Source organism: Puntigrus tetrazona, chromosome 11 (genome assembly GCF_018831695.1).
Source record: "Puntigrus tetrazona isolate hp1 chromosome 11, ASM1883169v1, whole genome shotgun sequence".
NCBI lineage: Eukaryota > Metazoa > Chordata > Actinopteri > Cypriniformes > Cyprinidae > Puntigrus > Puntigrus tetrazona.
The window spans coordinates 18,438,135-18,458,140 of NC_056709.1; the positions used below are offsets into that span (position 1 = coordinate 18,438,135).

General features: G+C 38.4%; 1 protein-coding gene across 7 annotated transcripts in view; it reads left to right on the forward strand.

The window, feature by feature from the left end:
- Positions 1-20,006, forward strand: part of magi1b (membrane associated guanylate kinase, WW and PDZ domain containing 1b) — a 111,095-nt gene that overhangs the window by 43,199 nt on the left and 47,890 nt on the right. For 6 of the 7 annotated variants that reach the window (XM_043251258.1, XM_043251251.1, XM_043251255.1 and 3 more), the window contains exon 2: positions 4,296-4,412. In XM_043251258.1, the coding sequence (XP_043107193.1) occupies positions 4,296-4,412 (117 nt within the window). Of the gene's footprint in view, positions 1-4,295; positions 4,413-8,457; positions 8,530-20,006 lie in introns of those variants that run through there. The other variant, XM_043251257.1, reaches the window with a different exon arrangement.

The window sequence follows — 20,006 nt, forward strand, 5'->3', positions numbered from 1 at the left end:
TTATCTGTCAGGCTCCAGTTTTTTTTTTTTTTTTTTTTTTTTTCCAAAGGCCTTTCTGAACAAAGTTATATTTCCTGCTTTTATGCACAGGCAGAGGAAAATGTTCAGAAAGTAGCTTGACTCCAAAGAAATTTGCAAATCTGACAGTTCTTTCATTTTCCATCTCCAAAGCCAAGTGAGTAAAACAAGCCTCCGTTCAGTTACTGGATTTCATTTTTCCTAGAATTTAGGGCTGGTGTCAGCTGGCAGTTATGTTTCTGAGTGGTACCAGGTCACACACGCGCACACACACTTCCTCGTTCTCTCTCATCTCATCGTTCTGAATGCTGGATGCTTCGTCTGATCCAGCAATCTCTACCAAACACACTGTGCTTTCGTTTATTCTGATCCAGCAGGTAATTGGCTACTGAGACAGTTGTCTTGCACACTTGTATAAATGCAGATACACACATGCTGGAATTAATCCAGCGTGCTTTGGCTGTCATGTTAAGTGGGCGCTCGCAGTTGGGAGCTTATCGGTATCTCTGCCAGGTGCAGTTGATTCGGTAGCAATTTGTTTTCTAATTATCTATTTTAGGAGGGATTTGGGGTCCGGACACCAAATGGTGTGTCCCCTAGTATACGCAGACTCAAAGAGTGACTTATCCTTCTCTCTGCGCTGCCAGTTCGTTGGACTGTTTTTGCAGAGCGGTAGAGTAAAATACCAATGAAGACTCTAGTGCTGCTAGTTGTTCATCTTCAGGATTACGGACACACTAAGCAAAAAGAAAGCAGTCAGCTATGTAAGATAAGATGTGCACCATTGGGCCGTTGTAATTTCTGTCTAGAGGGTCTGCATAAATCAGCAAAGAGTCAGCAAAATCGAGAAGAACTGCTGTCCTCACAACAGATATTATACAGCTGTTTGAGAAGCGCAGGATGAGTTGAGTGCTCAGAAAACATCAGTACCAATAATACTCTGTGTTCCGGAGTCATTTTACTGTGTTTGGTGTTTTACTATGATTGTGTGGTACTCTATATTCTGGTATTTGAATAATATAGTTATTATTGGTTGTAAGTTATGCTGCTTCCCCCGTTGGAAAAATATCTTGTAATCATATTTTCTTTACAAAACACTTGTTTCTCGAAAAGGTGCTTTTAGAGCCATTCTTTACTCTGCGCTAAATCTATTTCCATATCGCTTGAAACACACATAATAAGATTATGCCTTGTCTAATCTACTCGCTGAGTGTAAAAAGTGCACGGTATGTGTAAAATGACACCCTAAACATTTTAGTACGCTGCATTTTTTTTTCCAGAACAAATAATGCACAGTAATTTAAGGCATTATTCAAGAGTTCCTTCTGGCTTACATCACGTTTTTGCTCTTTAGAACACTTGATCACTAACTCTCTCATCAGACCAGACTGACTTCTTATTTTATGACTAATAATATCAGTAAAAAATGCATATGCATATATGATTCTGAACATGCAGTTCACATAATAAACATACACAGAAGACACACATATGTAAATATTTACTGTCTGTTTGTGTATTTATATATACATAATAAATAATAAATACACAGAACACAGGTATTTTATGCAATCAAAAACTTATTTTGGATGTGATTAATTGCAATTAATCACTTGACAGCATGGGTGTGTGTGTTTCAGAAATCATGTTTTTTTCATTGTGCATTCCAATTAATCTCAATCAAACAGCAGTTGGGTTATTTTGATTAGGTTAAAAAAATAACTAAAAGCAAAACCGATCTTACTTCTCATTCCTGAAAATCATATTATCAGCCAACTTCAGAGAGCCGCAGCATTTGACTACATTTGAATACATTCGCAATTGGAAAGGGCTGGAACCGTTAAAAAAAATGTTGCATCACATATGCTTACATACACCAAAAAATGGTCTTTGTTTTATAAAGTCTGTCCCATGGTATCTTCCTACTGTCTTTGTGTGTGTGTATACCCATCTCTTGGTCTCGTCTCTGCAGGGCAAGATCTTAGCTCTTATCTGGTCAGAAGTCCACTGTTGCCGTTGAGTCCGACTAGTAAGCAGCTAATTGGAATAAAGTGAGTTTGCGATGATGGATGGGGGTGGGTGTGTGTAGTCTGGCTGCTGTAGGTTTGAGTAATGACTCGCAACCTGTTGCAGGGATTAATTCACAGCGGTATGCCTCGGCGCTAACATCAACGCCAGACTGCACACACCAACTCAACAGGAATTTCACACTCGCACATTATTCCCGTTTTAGTTCTGAAAAAGCAGTCTAATGGGTTTCGCATCGAAGTATATTTTTAGACTTGGATGTGGCTAGATTAAGAAACAATCCTCCAGAGGTTCAATTAGAAGAGAAGAGCTCTTTTCTGACCTTCTAGCTTGAACATTGCCTGGCAGAGCTGTTACTTGTTCTGCAGCTAATTGTACAGCCTGCTCAACACGGTGGTGGTAACACAAACTGTGTGTTAAATCTACATCTTTACCTCAATGCAATGTGTGTGTTTTGAATGTTTTTTATTACATTTTACTGAACGATTGAGGATCTGTTTAAATTCATAGACCACAGTGTTATAAATGTTTAACTTTTGTGAAATTAAAAGCATTTTTTGCTTTCGTGAACTACTTTTTTTTTGCATTTTTTCACTGCTGTGAAATGGCTTTATTCAATGTATCTTTATCAATTATTTCATATTGTGATTTGCATCTGACTGTCACCTGTACAGAGCTAAACCTAGTTATACAAAACACAAGATAAACCGCATTAGATATCCCAGTGCGTTAATGACAAGGTGATGTTTCCAAACTGGGATCAAGATGTAGATTTGATTAGAAGTGATTGTGGAAAATTGTTGGTGATCATGAGATTTTGCGTCTACTGTGCACGCTCAAAGAGCCCAGATCGGCACAATCTTTACAGTATATTACCATCTGTGCTGGTTTATGCCATTCGTAGGAACATTTCAAGGGCAGAGGGCGGCATTTGAGACTTGCAGCGCTGAGTATCGCCAAGGCAACCAATTATGTATGTTCATAAAGTTTTAAAATGCAGTTTCATTTGATCAACGACAGACTACAGAGCGAGCGAGAGAGAAACTGATTACATCATTAGGCCTTAATGAGACTATTCATTCAAAGAATTCTCTAGAAATGCAATATTCCCATTAATCCGGTAAAGGGAAGTCCCTTGAGTCACTTGTACATGTGAGAAATGGAGAGTTTGTGGGAAGGCAGTGCCGACGACTGATCTGGCATTGGTGCGGGCACCCAGCGGAACCACATTAACACATAAACAGCTTTTGGCTATTGGCATCTCTTTGAAATGGTGCTGGGTAAGCGATCTGTGTCTTCTAAACAGATGGTGGAGCTGAGGGTGGGAAATGTTTCACATGGCCCACTCTATTGCTTGCACTGGGTTGAGGTGGCAGCCAGGTATCCCCACGAGTGTGAATGGAGGTGTGCTACTATGTGTTAATGTCTCATGGATTACTCTTTCACACCCAAGCGCCATAATTAATGTTTACAAATGTGTTTCATTTGTCATTGATTAGCAGTTTGAGAAACATAGTTACAACATAATTTTAAACCATTCTCAGCATGGGTGTTTTTTTGGTTTTTAAAGTGTCTCTTATCCTCGCCATGGCTGCATTAGTTTAAGAAAAAATGCAGTAAAAACTGTAATATCGTAAATATTATTAACCTTTTCAAAAAGTGTTTTCTATTTTAATATATTTGCAATTCCTTCCTGTGATGCTAAGCTTAATTTTCATCAGCCATGCTCCTTCAGAAATCATTCTAATATGTAATACTTTTCTTCTTCAGGATTCTTCGATGAATGGAAAACATCATTTATTGGAATTAGAAATGTTTTGAATTACGTCACTTTTGAGCGATTTAATGTCTGCTTGATGAACAAAAGTATTCATTTCTTTCAAAAAGAATTACTAACCATAAACTTTTGATTAACACACTTATTAGCATCTCCTCTGTCACAAAGGTGTCCACTTTCATTTGCTTGCAAAACTCCTACCAAATAAGACCACTGACATATATACAAATTCGTTTTCTTGAGCCCATTGCATTAATACAAACCCGTGTTCTAGGGGATAGGGATAGGAACATCCCAAAGCCTCTTCAGATCATAATATGTACCAGCTGCAATCATATTAGCCATTTTAGCCACTGTTAGTTTTATCCATTGTTGGTTAAACAGTGAGTGAGAAGCAAACTGCGCTACTGCAGATATCTGCTGAGTCTGTACATGATTCAGAACCACTAACGTATTCCTTTTGTTTTTGCAGGAAATAAACTGAATAAAGACCTGAAACACTACCTGAGCCAAAGGTTTCAGAAATCCTCTGCTGACTACGAGCTTCAGCAAACCATACGTGACAACCTCTACCGCCACGCTGTGCCTTGTGAGTACACTTATTGTTTTTACTTTTCTCTATACTGTACTCTGCTATATGTTGCTCTACTTCATTCTTTTGCAAAAGTTCATGTGCAGAAGCTGTGTGCCTCAAAGCTATGGCTGGACTGTTTGTTCTGAGGCAGTGGAAGGGAAGACGCCGTCAGTATTCATGATTGAGTAGGTGGCAGCCGTGTTCTTGGAGAGGTGTGATGAAATAGTCTGTGTTTTTGTATCTGTGTAGAGGAAGAGAGCATTGGACGTGTGTGCAGTTGAGTGGACGTGCTTTGATTCTATAAGTCCGATGTTTCTAGAAGTCCAGAGATTTTCCCTTGTGTATGTCTGTCCATAGAAAATGGCAATGATTTTAAACACTGCATCTTGGTAGATTTACACAATTGTGTGTGCGTGTGTGTAGAAAATGGTCTTTTTCTTAAGTAAGCTACACATGCTACCTGTTACATTCAAATGATTTGAGACCAAAACTCTGCTGCATAACCTGGTGAGCTGCCTACATAGACAGCATTTTAAGGCATCAAAGCTGTTCTAAAAAGCAGGCAGCAACCTTGTTCTTTTGGTGTTATCAATGATTAATCCCAGAATTATTAAAATTAGTCATTACATGCCAGTCTTCCAATGCTGTAAAAATATTGCTGCAAGTAGTTAAGCTTAAAGTGCCTTTTATTATGGGTTATGAATTGGTTTTCGGAGTCCCAAACAACAGGTTGACAAGCATGCAAGGTCAAAAACAAACTTTTATTTTCTTAAAATATTCATTTATTTTACCTTATTTGTTGAATGACTCCCAAACGATTTGTTCAGTGATTAATTTTTCCAAACCCTTTTGATGATTGGTCGATTTCATTTAAAGCAGGTTTTGTGAGCCTTTTTTAACGCTCCAAAAGCAAATGAATTTGCTTTTTCATTCAGTATGAACTTTTATTGTCAAGTTTTACTAAAAGCATTACTAAACATCATAGACAAAGTGAGAGAAATATTGATTGCAATTGTACACTTTTTTTCCTTTTTTGTTTTTCAGTTTTATTTGAGTATAAAGAGTTTGATGTTAGCATGTAACAAAGCAGAGCTCTAACTTTCCATGAGGCAAGAAACAGCAAGGCAGCTTTCTGGATTTTTTTTTGCTACAGCTTTGCTGACATTCTGCTTTGTGCATAAAATAGTTTTGATAAATCATAATATTTGTAGCAGCACGCTCGATGCTGTCTGGTTGAAAGGAAACCCCCACTCAGCTTTAAACTGTTTGGATGGTGAGTTTTGCATCTTCCTCTGGTTAATAGAGCTGTAGTCTCTGATGTGACAGAAAGCGAGTGGCTGTGTGTGTGTGTGTGTTTGAGAATGATTGATAGACATGAGACAGCTGGAGGGACAGATGGGTGGGATGGACCGATAGTAGTGGGCTCCATCTCTCTTCTCAACTTCATCACTGTTTTGTGGATACAAAACATAGCCTTGGCTTCCCAGAAATCAAAGTCATCCATATGTGTGCAACTTGAAAGACCAAAGTCATTTATTTAAATATGAAGCGAGCCATTTCTGCTATTAATTGCAGCAAACAGAATTGGTTTGGTTGCAGAAGGGGAGATCGGGAGAGCTTTTCGGTTTCGTTTATGAACAGTTATTGCCGCAGAAATTGCATGCTTCACTTTTAAAGATGTGATATGTAGATTGTGGACATTGAGGACAGATGAGATGTGAAGGAGGCCATCTCTGTGAAACTAGAGCGGGGGGATGGGGGTGGATGTGTCCAGATGCTCCAGAATCAACTTCTAAAGCACTTTCAGCGTTTGAGACTATTCATATAACAGCAGTTCATGCTGATCTGGGGTCAAAATGAATCTGTCTTAACTTGATAAACAAGATGATAGGAGTGATTTTAGGTCACTACACTTAATCTACATCACATGGTATGTACAAAATGTGAATTTGGCTTTGAATACGTTCAGCCATTTAAATAGGAAAACTGTTGATAGCCAGCACTGTCTGGTTTTTCCACAGGTTTTTTTCAAGGCAATGTACATACTATTGGAAAATTGCTTAATTGTTAATTTTCACCAAGACCGCATTTTTGTGATAAAATGAAATTTTACATTTTCATTTTAAAACATACAAATATAAAACATAAATATAGATAGATAATAATAATATTTATTTCTCTAATATAATTTATAGTCATTTTTGAGCAATCTTTTCGTCATAAACAAACAAACAGCCAAATAAATAAATATCTTACAGACCAGACTGTTAAATGGAACAAAACAATAGCGTATGTTAAGATGACTGACTATAACAATCTAAAAACTTGTACGTGTCAAACTGTATTTTCCAAATTTTTAAACCACGATTCCCATTTATGATAACTACAATCACAGTTTTTGCATTTGGAATCTTTACTAATGGTTGCTTCCAGCAAGATGCAAGCATGTCTTGATGAAAGCATGTGCGTTTAATATCCGGTTTAATGGAGCAGTTGGTATCTTGCTGTCAATTACCTGGTGATTTTACATGACATGATGCTGGTGAACATGACAGCAATGAGTCAAGATTGATCAGAGCTTGTGAATGTGAGGCTGGCTGTTTGGATGCGTGAGGGTCAGTCGGAGATTATGCACAAGGAATTTGGAGGGGTGCAGCTGTCTCTTTTGTGCAATGATGGCCCGAACAGCTAGTTGCCTCACCAGGTGGCCAGTGGCGTGTGTGCGTAAAAATGTGTGTGTGTTTGTGTTGGGGGTATAATAACCGGCTGGAGAAGAGTGACAATAAAGGCATGTGACCCTGAGACAGGACAGCATGTCACTAATACAATTATAGATACATGGCAGATTCAGCTGTCATTATGTATGTCTACCCTGACTAGTGCCTCTATAACTAAATTAAAGTGGCATTAACAGATTAGTTGCATGGATTTATTATAACTGCACTTTATTAATAAATAAATGAATGCATTAATCAGTCATGACATTCTAGGGTGATATAATGAGTTATAATTATTATTTGTGAAAATATTAAATATATCATTTACGTATGCATGTAAGTAGTAGTAGTAGTAGTAGTAGAAAGAACAGCTACAATAATAATATATATTTTTTTATTATTATTATTCGATTTATGTATATAGTTAGTTTCTGACCAGCCATATCTTTTATTATTATTATGATAAATTGTCATTTTAATATAAATATATTATTATTATATTTTATAGCATATAAATAAAATGTTATTATAAAAGTTTGTTGTTTTTAGTAGTAGTAGTTTACTTAATAGAATTTACTTCTATTACTATATAATAAAAAAATTCATTTCTGCCAAATTATTAAGAAAGTATGATCATTATGCATTATTATTATTATTATTATTAGCATTGAATTGAATATTTCTGTCCAGCCAAATTACTTTATTCCTGTTAATTGTGATAAAACATGAACAAATGTGTCTCGTAACCATTCTTCATGAGAAAGTAACTAATGTAAAGTGTCCAGATGTAATCTATGAAGCCAGATGTCCATTACACATGCCATGCCGCTTCTGTATCTCAGAGTGATAGTCTGAATAATAAATTCTGTCTATCCCCATCCGTTTCTGTCGTTTTGCTTCCAAACCTCTACTCTCGCAGCTAGAAACAAGTGCATATGAAATGTTTTTGTGGCCCTGAGTACATTTGAGTTCTCTGATTTGTTGTCCTGTGATGTAATTCGAGAGGAACAAAAGGCTGTGCCCTTTGTTCATTCTTGTCTTCTCCTCATTTCACGCTCCAGCTTTTCACATCGCCGACACCGTCAACATAACAGATGCCACTGTAACGGCGCTCCCTCCCTCAGTGTTTTCACATTTCCTTCTCAGTCCCTCTGTTCTCGTCTTCATCTATCAGTCTATTTAAGCCTCCCTGTGGTTAGCCAGCCCCTGCTTGCCCTCTCTTGCTCCCCTCCTCTTTCCTGCATCCCCACACCCCCCTCCACACCCCCTCTTCGGCTCTCTCGCTCCCTCCATCCCTCCATTTGTTTTTCTGCTCGGTAGCAGACAGCGGGATTGCAGCTGAAGACAGGTTGCTGCTGCGTTTTCTCGCCAGAAAGAAAGAAAGGATTACCGTCCGGAGGCTGCACCGCGGCGAGGCAAGTCCGTCTTGTTTTTCTGCACGCTTTCGGTCTCGAATCTCCTGAGATGCGGGCAACGGATTAGAGGGTTTGTGGGTGATGTATGGGGCTTAGTGCGTGTGGTGGATGCCTCATATATAGGCTAAAGGGTTGGATTGGGGTGGGGTTGTTGTGGGGTGGGGTCGGGGTTGTAGTGGGGTTGAGTCAGGGGAAAGAATCCCCAAAAAAAGAGCAAAAAATCGAACCCTTCAGTCACATCTCGTTCACAGGGACAGATGGCCCCTGACTGAGGAACGTTCTCATCAGTATGATTTATTTTCAAGCCATTGTCTAGAGTCCCTTTGGGGCACGGATCTCACTTTTGCTTGGCGAGCGTGTGTACGCATGTATATGTGTGTGTGATGGAATGATGATGTGGCAGAGGGAGTACGGTGCACTGAAGGGCCATCACCCTTGATGTAATGAGCAACGATCAACTCACCACCTGAACAAAAGCATCCAGCATCGAAGCGGTGTGGTGAAATTCAATTAGTCACTGCCCTTCGTACCACAGTGCATGCTACTGATCCCTCATATGCCGTCTCTGACAGGTTACTGCCCAGTCATATGCTGTCTTATGATGTTAGACATCACAAACATTGTTGCTAGGTAGATCTCTGCATCTGAGAGAATGTGTCTGTTCATTCCGTGACTCGTAGCTTTCTTTATTTCAACAAAACCAGGTGTTTTTTGTGTCAAATACACAAGAAAACAAATGCAGGTCGCAAATTTGCACCTTCTTTTTAACTAATTGGGTTAATGTAGCCTTCACAGCCACCCTTGTCTGTGGGAGCTAGCTAATTAGCATTTAGCTTGTGTGCTACTCTGTCTGCCGACAAGCATCACGCTTCAACCGCAGGCTTGGAGACGGTAGATCTGAAGAGCGCCTCAGTCGCGAGTCAGCTACGATTAGCAGACAGAAGAGAGATAATACCTGCAGGGAGCCAAGGGCTCTCGGTAGGGAGCACAAGCATTCGGGTGAGTTTTAGCATTGACAGTCTACGTCTGGATGGAGTGCTTTTTGCGCTGTCACATGGTTTAATCCAGGATGTGGTTTTGCCATCCAAGGTCTGGTCCTCTCTGTTTGGGTTCGTCCTGTGTTTCCAGGCTCCATTTTGATATGTCAGCTCAAGCTCGATATCACTGAGCAAGCATATGTGGGCGGCATACTGAGAAATTCGACTAAATGTTCAGAATCCGAATCCCATTCCACGTTTTCTTTGGCTAACACCTTGTTCAGCGTGGACGAGTCTTCGGCTGTTCTTGGCCTGAAATGCCCATTCACTCACAGCACTTGACATTCTGAATTCAAAGGCATTTTGTGAATTCATTTGCAAGTCAAACGCGGCCTCAGAAAGTGTTGATCACCGTGAGAGTGGACTAACTAGAGACCAGCATCAGGCCTGTCCAGGGGGCACTACTTTGGATGGGCGGATTTAAAAAGAGGTTTGAGGAACAAAAGGAGAAGAATGCCTCTTCAGATAGCACTCCATTCATGTGCTCTGTCAGAACAAGAAAGACCAGGACTGGGAATCTGCAGCAAGTTGCACTTTTTTTTTTTTTTTTTTTTAGATGTCCTTCAGAAATAAACGTTGGAATTACTCTAGAAAAACTAAAGTATCTTCAGCCCAGTGTTCAAATGTTCTTCACTTACATGGAATGGCATCTACGCATACTTTCTTTCTTTAACGCACTCATTATAAACAGACTGTTCACTTCTAAATTAAAGGGATAATTCATCCACAAATGAATGTTCTGTTACCATTTACTCACCCTCAATTTAATCCAAATCTGTGCGATTTTTTTTCTTCTGTGAAGAACAAAAGAAGTTATTTAGAAGAATGTTTAAGAAAAACAACTTTAAACTGCACCGACTTTTAATTAATCTATTTTCTAAATATCTTTTGTGTTACTGAAGAAAGAAAGACACAAACGTTCATATTTAGGCATCGTACCCATGTACCATCACAAGAAAAACTCTAAAGATGCATATCTACATGCATATTAAGGCCTTCACCTCCATTTTCCACACAAGAAAGCGATTCTGCTTTTCTTCCGCGGTTGAAAATTTGATGTTATGTAAAAGGTGAGCTTTAAATCCAAATCACAGCTCCACGGGGCTGAGAAGATGATTCACGCTGAGCTCCACCCAGAAATAGAAGCTCATAGAGAGGCTTCACGACACAGTGTGTTTCTGTCATTACCTCTGGCCTATTTCCTCAGGGTTTCATCTGGAGATGCGTGTTTGTCGTTTTGCCACTGCAATCATTCAAGTCTGAGGGCAACACGGGAAGACTGAAAGATTTGCTTGAGAATTATGGGACTTGTTTGATGGATGAGGGAAGTAATTTAGTTGAGTGGCTATTAGTGGTCAAACGGCTATTCAAAACCAGATTCTTTAGATTTAATTTAATTTCAAGTTCACACGCACATTTTAAGCTTTATGTTGAAAGATGCAGAACAATATGGGAATTTTATCCCAAAGTGATAAGATTTAAGATGACATCAAAAACATTTTAAAGAGGCATTTAATTTCTCCCAAATTTAAAATGTTATTAAATAAAGCATCATATTACTTGAGTTCTTCTATGGCACATATACTTTAATGAAGATGGAAAACAGTATGCTGATTATTAGACCAATATTCAAATAAAAACCCCACCAAAACATTTATAGGGGCAGTCAAAAGTGAAAATGCTGTCATCATTATTCACCCTCATGTCATTCCAAACCTGTCTGACTGACTTTCTTCTATAATATGTATAAGAATATCAATAAAAATGTATTTTTGTCAATACAAACATCAGTGAGGTCCAGTGTTGGACCCTTGTGATTTTTATTAAGACAAAAATTGTTAAAACATTTTTAACATCTTATTTTGTGTTCCATAGAATAAAGTAAACCCCTTCAATATTTACAGATATTACAGATAATATTTAGTGAATTGATTTTGTTTTTTGGGATAGTTTCATGGTTTAGATGTCAGTTTTGATTTCAGATATAAAATATATATATAAGTGCTTTAAGACTAAAGAATCAAGGCTCTCATTAGTCAGTACTTTGGACATTGGACAGTCTTTTTGTGGTGGCTTAATAAAAGAAGGCAAAAGACTCTGGCCAAAATGTGGTCACACACAGAAGCCCACTCCCCCCACCCCTTCCGTATGCCCCAGTGGCCTGTTGGAGTTAAACAATAGTATTGTATGCATGCACATGGCTGCCCTGACCAGCCTGATTTTTATCTGCTAAATCTCATTCAACCTCTAATCCCCATCGTAGCCCACCGTTTGATTGCCTTAGTCACGTCGTATTTGTGTATGTACATGTACAAGTGAGAGAGAGAGAGAGTGTGCAAACGTCTTGTTTGCAGCCATGTGTGTATCTGTCTGCAAGTGTGTGTTTGAGAAGAAGGAGGGGGGGTGTGGTGGAGAGAGAGAGAGAGAGAGAGAGAGAGAGAGAGAGGGGCGGGCGGAGGTGGATGAGTGTGAGCCTGAAGACGTTTAGCTCAGATGGTGTTTGCTGTGCGAGCCCCTCACATTGGCTGAGCTTCAACGCTGGGCTGGACGACTGCTTTACAGAGAAAGAGATCGAGAGGAAGAGGAGGAGGAGGGACGACAGACTGGGCAGCGCTAGCTGAGATACAAGCGTCTGATGCTCACCGGAACAGGATTCTGGGATTTTCTGCTCTTTTCCATTGGATTTCATCTTGTTGTGCAAGATCTTGAGTGGATTGCATGCATTGGAGGTAGCAGCTGCAAGGTAATTTAGCCTTTTTTTCTTCTCCCCCAAATATCACCTGGACTCTTCGGCTTCCGGGGTCTGGTGGTGGTGGTGGTGGTGGTGGTGGGGGGTGGGGTGGGGAATGAGGGATGCAAAAAGAGTGAGGGAAAGCTGAAGGGAGCAGGAACGCGGGGAATGTAGCTGAGTATGTGACCGTCTTGAGGGATGTGAGAGGATGTGATTCGTTGAGGATGGCAAAATGGTGCACCAGAGATGCCGCGGTCCGCGTTAGCCGCTGGAGCGTGCGCGTACGTGTCCGTCTGCTTGAGCGAGTGGAGGTTGAATTAAGCTGTGGTCACTTGACGTGTCGGAGGCCATTATGTTTGGAGTTGAGCAGTGTGGCAGGCGTCTCTTTCTCCCAGCCCCCCTCCCATCCACACCAGCCCTATGTCTGTCTCTCCGCAGCAGCCACTGTCTCCAGCCGTATCTGTGTCTGAAAGGCTTTCTCATGCTCGCTTTTCTCTCAGCCTTTCATGCAGGCTCAGAAAAGATGCCCATTTTAAGGGGTAATGCCTCTTAGGTAATTAGTTGCATTCTATGGCTCGTATATGACAGACTTGTATTTTATGTAGATGATTTGATGAAGATTTGAGTCAAGTAAATCTGAAACAGGAATAGGCCTGCTGTGTGTGTTCGTATTGCATGGCGTTTCTCTTGTGAGCTCGGTTTCGGTGTAGCAAATCAGCTCATCAATATATCCAGCAAAGCATCATTTGGCATGTCTTGATACATTGATCAGTCGTTTTGGCACAGACGTCACTGGATTTGATGGAGTATATGAAAGCCGAAACAAAGCAATGGTCTTTTTGGGAGGATATGCTTTTAGAAACCAAATCCATTTTGTTAATGGGAATATGTGGGGTGGAAAATGCTAGAATCGGGGATCTGTGTTGTGGATTAACCCTTTGCTAGGACAGATGGTTCTTTCTCCCACTGAGCCGGAAGGGCTGGCTGTCAACATCAACATGGGCGCACATCCCCAAGCCTTTCCCGATCATGAGTTTTCCCTTTCCCAGTGTCTCCCGGTTCCAGACATGAGATGCCAAGTTTCTTCTCTCATGTCTCTCTCTTCAACCCTCTGCTTTGCCTCGTGTAATTCATGCTGGCTCAAAATTGTTTACTAACATACTGGCAAAACATACTAGAATTTTTTTTGAAAGATACTCCAGCTTGTTTTTGTAGAGAGATGGCATGCACTGTACACTGAACAATGCCTTTTACTTAAAGCCTATGTTGCAGCTATGGTTTGTTTTTTTGCGCTCCGGTTCATTTAGAACACTTCTAAAATTGCTTTAATGCACTATTACTTTCACTTTATTACTTATTGTTTTAAGTCAAAGCTTTAGTTATATTTGGATGTGCAGATATGCTAATTAACCAATGACCGGTTGCCATATGTGTAACGTGAAATGTTATTAGCATTACCAGTGTAGACTATTGTGCCATTCTGCATGTTTTGATAAATCTGTTGTGATCTGTCAACAGTTTTTGGGCATCAGTCACACAGAAGAGAAAGTAGAGGCTCTCAAATGCCTCTGCTGTGACAAGACTGTCAATATCTTATATCCCTTTGAACTCTACTGACGTCGCCTCCAGCCTGGACATGCCATTTATTGGTGCTTTGCCTTTTGATTAATGCTTCTGACAAAGTATAGGTGCTTTGTTTTTTGTACTTCAAATATTCTTTCTTCTAGTCCATGTCCGTCAGGATAGGCAACAGATGGTTGAATAACTTTTTCTTTTTTTTTATTTGGGTGATCAGCTTATTTGCATGTTCAGTGTAATTATATTTTACAGAGAAACTCTAGCCACGAGTTATTTGTAGCCCTGCTTGTGGTTTCAATCTTAATGGAAACTGTGGCCTTGCAAAAATTCATCATGTAAACATGCTTTATGCGATGTGAATCCAGAGCCACATTTCACTCCAGTGTGGAGAAAAACTGGTCTAGTTGTTCTGTCTGAACCACAGTGAAGTTAGAAAATGCTAGATGCTAACATTTAGACATTAAGTACACATTATTAGTAATTAGTAATACTCAGAACTGATTTTCTGGTTTGTTTTGTATGTGATCTTTTCAGAAAACACAAAGTCACAAAGAAAATGGCATCAATAGAGTCATTAAATAATTTTTTTTTACCTTTCCTTTTGAAACAGGAACTTGTGGTGTCAAAGCTCACTACCCTCTTTTAAAAAGCGATTATCTTTTAGTTTTATTCATCGTCACATCTATGAATGATTAATTACTTATTGTTAATGCTTATCAGAAGTAGCTGATAAATTAACCTGGTCTTATAAAAGTGTGCAACACCATTTTTATATATCTTACTGCATGTTTTGCTGTAGTTTCAAAGAGAACTGTAAGAAATGTAAATGTATTATTATTATTAAATGTCCACTGAGTGGCACTAAAACACGGGTTCAATATGTGAACCCTGGTTTGTTTTTATTACATTGATATAGGTATGTACTGCTTTGTTTTTATTACGTTGCTTTGGGTACATATTGTGGCGATTCAGAATTCGAATATCTGAGGAATGTCTCTAAAAGCTAATGCTCTATCATGTTAGAGATATGCCCTCAACCAAATCCACCTGAAACCTAAACCATAAACCTACCTGATAGTGTTAGCAAATGCAAAACTGATATAAAAACACATTTGTTGATGCAGCTATGCCATTTAAGTTCCTTATATGCAGATTTGAACTGTTTTGTTAAACCGTAGTTACACAGTCTCTGTACTCTGTACCGAAAAAAACTACCGTCTATGAAAACACATAGATATGTGTGATGCTAAAGGTTTAAAAGCATCATTTTTTTTTAAATCTCCCAGCATGTTAATATCGTAATGATCTTCTTCAAGTAATTGTGCAACAATGCCGCTTTATTCATTCATTCGTTAATTGAATAAAAGTTGTTTTACTGCATCTAGTGTTAATTTCTTTTGGAAACTGCAGTGATATATACTCTTTGGTGTTTAGAGTCTCTCAAGAAAGTAGACCAAGGTACATTTATGCCATGAGAGGTAGTGATAAATAAAGAGGGATATTCTTATTTAATTGCACAATTTTTGTCAGGTATTTTGTTGTTTCAAATTTTGTAGTAAATTCAATTTGTGCATCTACTTAAAACACCAACTTTTGTTAGTGCTCTAATATAAGATTGAGATGGTCTCAAAGCTTTGCGACTCATTTGATTTGTTTCATCATTTTTCCAGTCATGTCAGTGCCTCTCATTTATAGATTATAGAGACAAGCACATGCTGGAAAAAAAGGAAAGATGACAAGAGCGCAAAAAGAAGGAAGTAGGAGAAGAACTAGAGAGAGCAGCCTGTATTACTCACTGGGTCATGCTCATGAAAAATTTAATCAAGCCATGCAGATAACAGCTTCAGCTCAGAACAAACACATCCCAGTGTACGAGAGCATTTTTCAATTAAGCTTTATGTATTTAACTGGGAGGGCATCGAAAAACGCATGAAATTGCTTCTGTGAGAAGAGCGCTGAAGATTCAGCATCTCAAACTAACCCAGTTTTTGTTGTAAAAAAAATATTGTAATCATGCTTTTATTTCTAGCCAAAATCCACAGGCCCCTTATAACTTTGGAAATGCGCAAACATCCGAATGCTGGTATAGTAATAGTCTTGACTATTATTAGAATGATGATGATAATGAGTCGTTTCCAAATGCGTTAACAACAGCCTACGCTACACCGCTAACTGAATCACGGCGGTGAGGCTCAGAGTCACTTAAAGCGTTGCATCTGATTGATTGCCTCTCCAGTTACTGCAGTATTGCTCTCCAGGAATGCAATACCTCCCGTTAAACACCTCGATCCTCTTCATGACCGGACAATATGTTGTGTGTCCGATTTCACAATGCCAGGTAACTTGTGTTGTGGCTGGGAGAGGTGAAGCTGACCTACTGTGAAAGAAGACAAAGAAGCTACAGTGGGAAACTTCTTTGTGTCTGGATCGGGAAGGGAAAGGGTGCTAGTGTCGCTGTGCTACACACCTTTGCTTGACCTTTAAGGATTTGAATATGGATGCATGCTAATTTTGAAACTTATTATGTATAAGAGTCACCAGACACTGCTGAATCATACAGGCTTACTATTTTTGTCCGCTTTGCAACTGTTAAGTTGGCTCAGAGACCAGAGTTTTGAAGTCAAAACCATGTTACACTCATGTGTGCCTAAAGCTGACATCCAGTTTTATGATTCAAAGCTGCCTGCTTTTTCATTTGTGTTTATTTCATAGCGTTCATCATCAGTCAGTGTATTGTGCCACTGTGTCTCTGCCAATGCCATTTACCAGTGTTGTGCTAAAGCTTTCTTTTGCTCAGAGATTTGTTACTAGGAGGGTTTTGATTTGATATGTAAACTTTACGCTATGGACAGGACAGTTGCCTGTATGTTGTAGTTTTCTTTTTACTTTGTTGCTATTTCCTTTTGAAACAGTATATATATATATATATATATATATATATATATATATATATATATATATATATATATATATATATATATATATATATTCAGATTTACATGTATTTTTTTCATGCAGGTCTTGAAACTTCTGGAATTGCTAAATACCTCAGGTTTAATGCCAGATCATACAGAAAATAAATATGAAAAGTAGCACTGTAGATATAAAAGCCACATTTTGATTATTTAAAATGATTAATTATTATTATTACTCGATTACTATTATTATTATTATTATTATTATTATTATTACAGTTTTGTAGCTGTTAACTGGATGGGTTGAATTGTATTATTTAGTTATTGTTTTTATTCATTGGCTTAAATTAGGACTACTTCATTATGTAACGATTGGTCACATTTTATCTAAATAATTTAGAATTTTCTAAACACTTTTGCAATGCCAACCTGCATAGGACAAATATAATTGTTTATTTATATATTTATGAACAATATAAATGATTAACTAATGCATAAATCTAACATTAATTCTACTCGATTAATTCATCTGTCTAATAATGTCCAAAAATGACAACAAAGCTGAATGAATCTTTCTTAGGCATGTAACTCAATGAAGCTTGATATTTAGGAGATGTTCAGAGGAATTCGAAGCTTGATGGAGCAGAATATAAAAATAGCAACTGAGATTGTGCTTATGAATTGCCAATTGTCTTGCCAAACAATGCTTTAGAGAACCAAAATCACCTTCATTACTCACCTTCATGTTGTTCCAAACCTATATGAAGTCCTGCGATGCGTCGAATGTAGGTCATATCCGAAACCTGAACTAGGGGCTTCAGGAACACAAAGCGGCATACTGCAGCGCTCCTGGAACCTCAGCCGCTAAAATAAACTGATTTTTCAGACATGACTATTTTTAGAGCTTGTTTGTGTGCTGGATATGCACATGGCATTGTTGTTTTTCTGATGTATTTTAGAACGTGTGATGTTAAATATGTCTGCCTTTGGTGTTTTTAGGTTCCTTGCTGGCTTAGCACTTCACAATGCAGCTATTTTTTACCCACTGCATGTATTTATGTCATACGCATAAGATGTGTGGAGAGATCAGGCTCCATTTTGAAAAAAAAAAAAAAAACAAAACAAGAAGATAGACCTGGCATGGAAATGTTGAATTGTACTATTACCTTTTTTTAGCAATGTACCGCATCCTGGAATGAATTCTATATTTATTTATTCCGTTTGAGAAATCTCTGAACTTTGTGTCATTTGAGACACTTGATGAGAAATGCCTTAAAATAGCGACCGGTCGTTCATTAAGAATGAATGAGCCTCTGTTTTTGCTGCCAAATCACTGCACTCATTCCAATTCCGTTCACAGCTCTGAGATTCTGTCCTTGTCCTTAACTACAGGTTCACTTAAAGGATTAAATCACCTCCAAAATTAAAATTCTGTCATGATTTACTCACCCTTATATCGTTCCGAATCCATATGACTTTAATTCCTACATGGAACACATAAGATGTAATTTTAGGGAATGTGCTTGATCAAAAACTCTATTATTATGCGAAAGAACAATTCTGCACTATATTCTAAGTCTTCTAATGTCATGTGACGATCCAAACAAGATGGTCAGTGACTCATTTTTGTGTGTTCAGTGAAAAAATTGATCAAACTAAATCTGAATGATTCGTTCACAAAACAGACTGAACTTGTTCAACTCGCTACTGACTCACTGGTGATAGATGTTGGTCCGTTTGTCACATATTATGATCATTGTTGTCCTTTTTGTAGCTTAAATGATTCAGCTCCTGTCCACTGTAACTAGGGATGCATGATATACCTGCATATATTAGAGATTATGTGTAGTTTATCAGTTGATATGTGATGTATATTAATGGCCATTGCATATTTAAATGTGCATGCTGTGTTTGCATTTATAGGACCTTTATCATCATCTAACGCTCAAGTTAAAAAAAAAAGCAAATAATTTAATCATACTGGTCATTATCTTGAACTATACATTCATACTTGTACATTTGTCATGCTGCGATACCTAAATCACACTATAGCATTTTAAACTTAATTTATGTAGACACAATCAAATTTGAGTTTCGGCCATTTTTTTGTTATTGGACAAATAAATAAATATATGCGTGTTGTTAAATTTTTCATATCAGCCAGAATTTGAATATAGGTACATTAATAATGGTATTTGCAAAGCATTTATGCGTTTCATAGAAGGGACAAAATTACAAGTAAATTATGAAATTGAAATTTCTGATTGAACTACTCCTCTAAAAAGAAACATGATTTACATATTAAAATTAATATTATTTGCAGTTGGGAAGCTACCTATCCTTTAAAATCCCCATGCCGGAAGCGTTATTTATCCAGATGTAGAGATGACAGACTGATGTTAGCTCACAGGTGAGAGGAAGAAATGCCATTCAACATGACAGACAGATCCAGAATCAGTCATAAGCTGAGTCAACAGCTCAGCCAGGTTTAAGCAATGTAGTCTAAAGGGGATTACTGCCTGACAGACCGATCCAGAATCAGACTGCATGTCAACATCTCAGCCAGACCTGCCAGACCTTGACTACACCTAGGCCAAGAAGAGGCTGCTTTTATCATACATTTATCATGCATTGTGTCAAGTGCACTTAGGTTATGTTACCCCAGGTTTTTGTTTTATAAAACCATTTTACACCCTCTCGGTGACCTTTAGAATTAAACAAGCTGCTTTAAGAAGCTCCAGCTTTATGTAAGGCATCTAAATGTAAATGACCTTTGTTATGACTGGCTAGGTTTTTTGCATATGAAAAACTATTGGTGTAGTTGACACTGTCATTCATCAAGACAGGCCGTGTTTCTGAATACTGAATTGCTGTTGATGTGTAAATGTAGAAATGTAGGCGGTAATATGCTAATGCCCTTATAGTTGTTACATCAAAACTGTGACAATTACAGAATTACCTGTTTTTGCAGCTGTTTCCAAAAATGGTCTTTTTGTTGAGCAACTTTCTGGTCTATCTTTATATCAAAAGAGCAGGGAAATCCTGTTTTCTGCAAAATTACCCTTTTGAAGACGGTTTACAATCCACCTCAGTGAGGAAAGCATGTGAAAAATTTAAATATGATGTATGGAAAGTTGCAGAACCTGATTTTGCAGAGTTTGACGTGTTCCTAGGTCCTAGGATCTATCAATCTTTGTTGACCCTGAAACAACATCG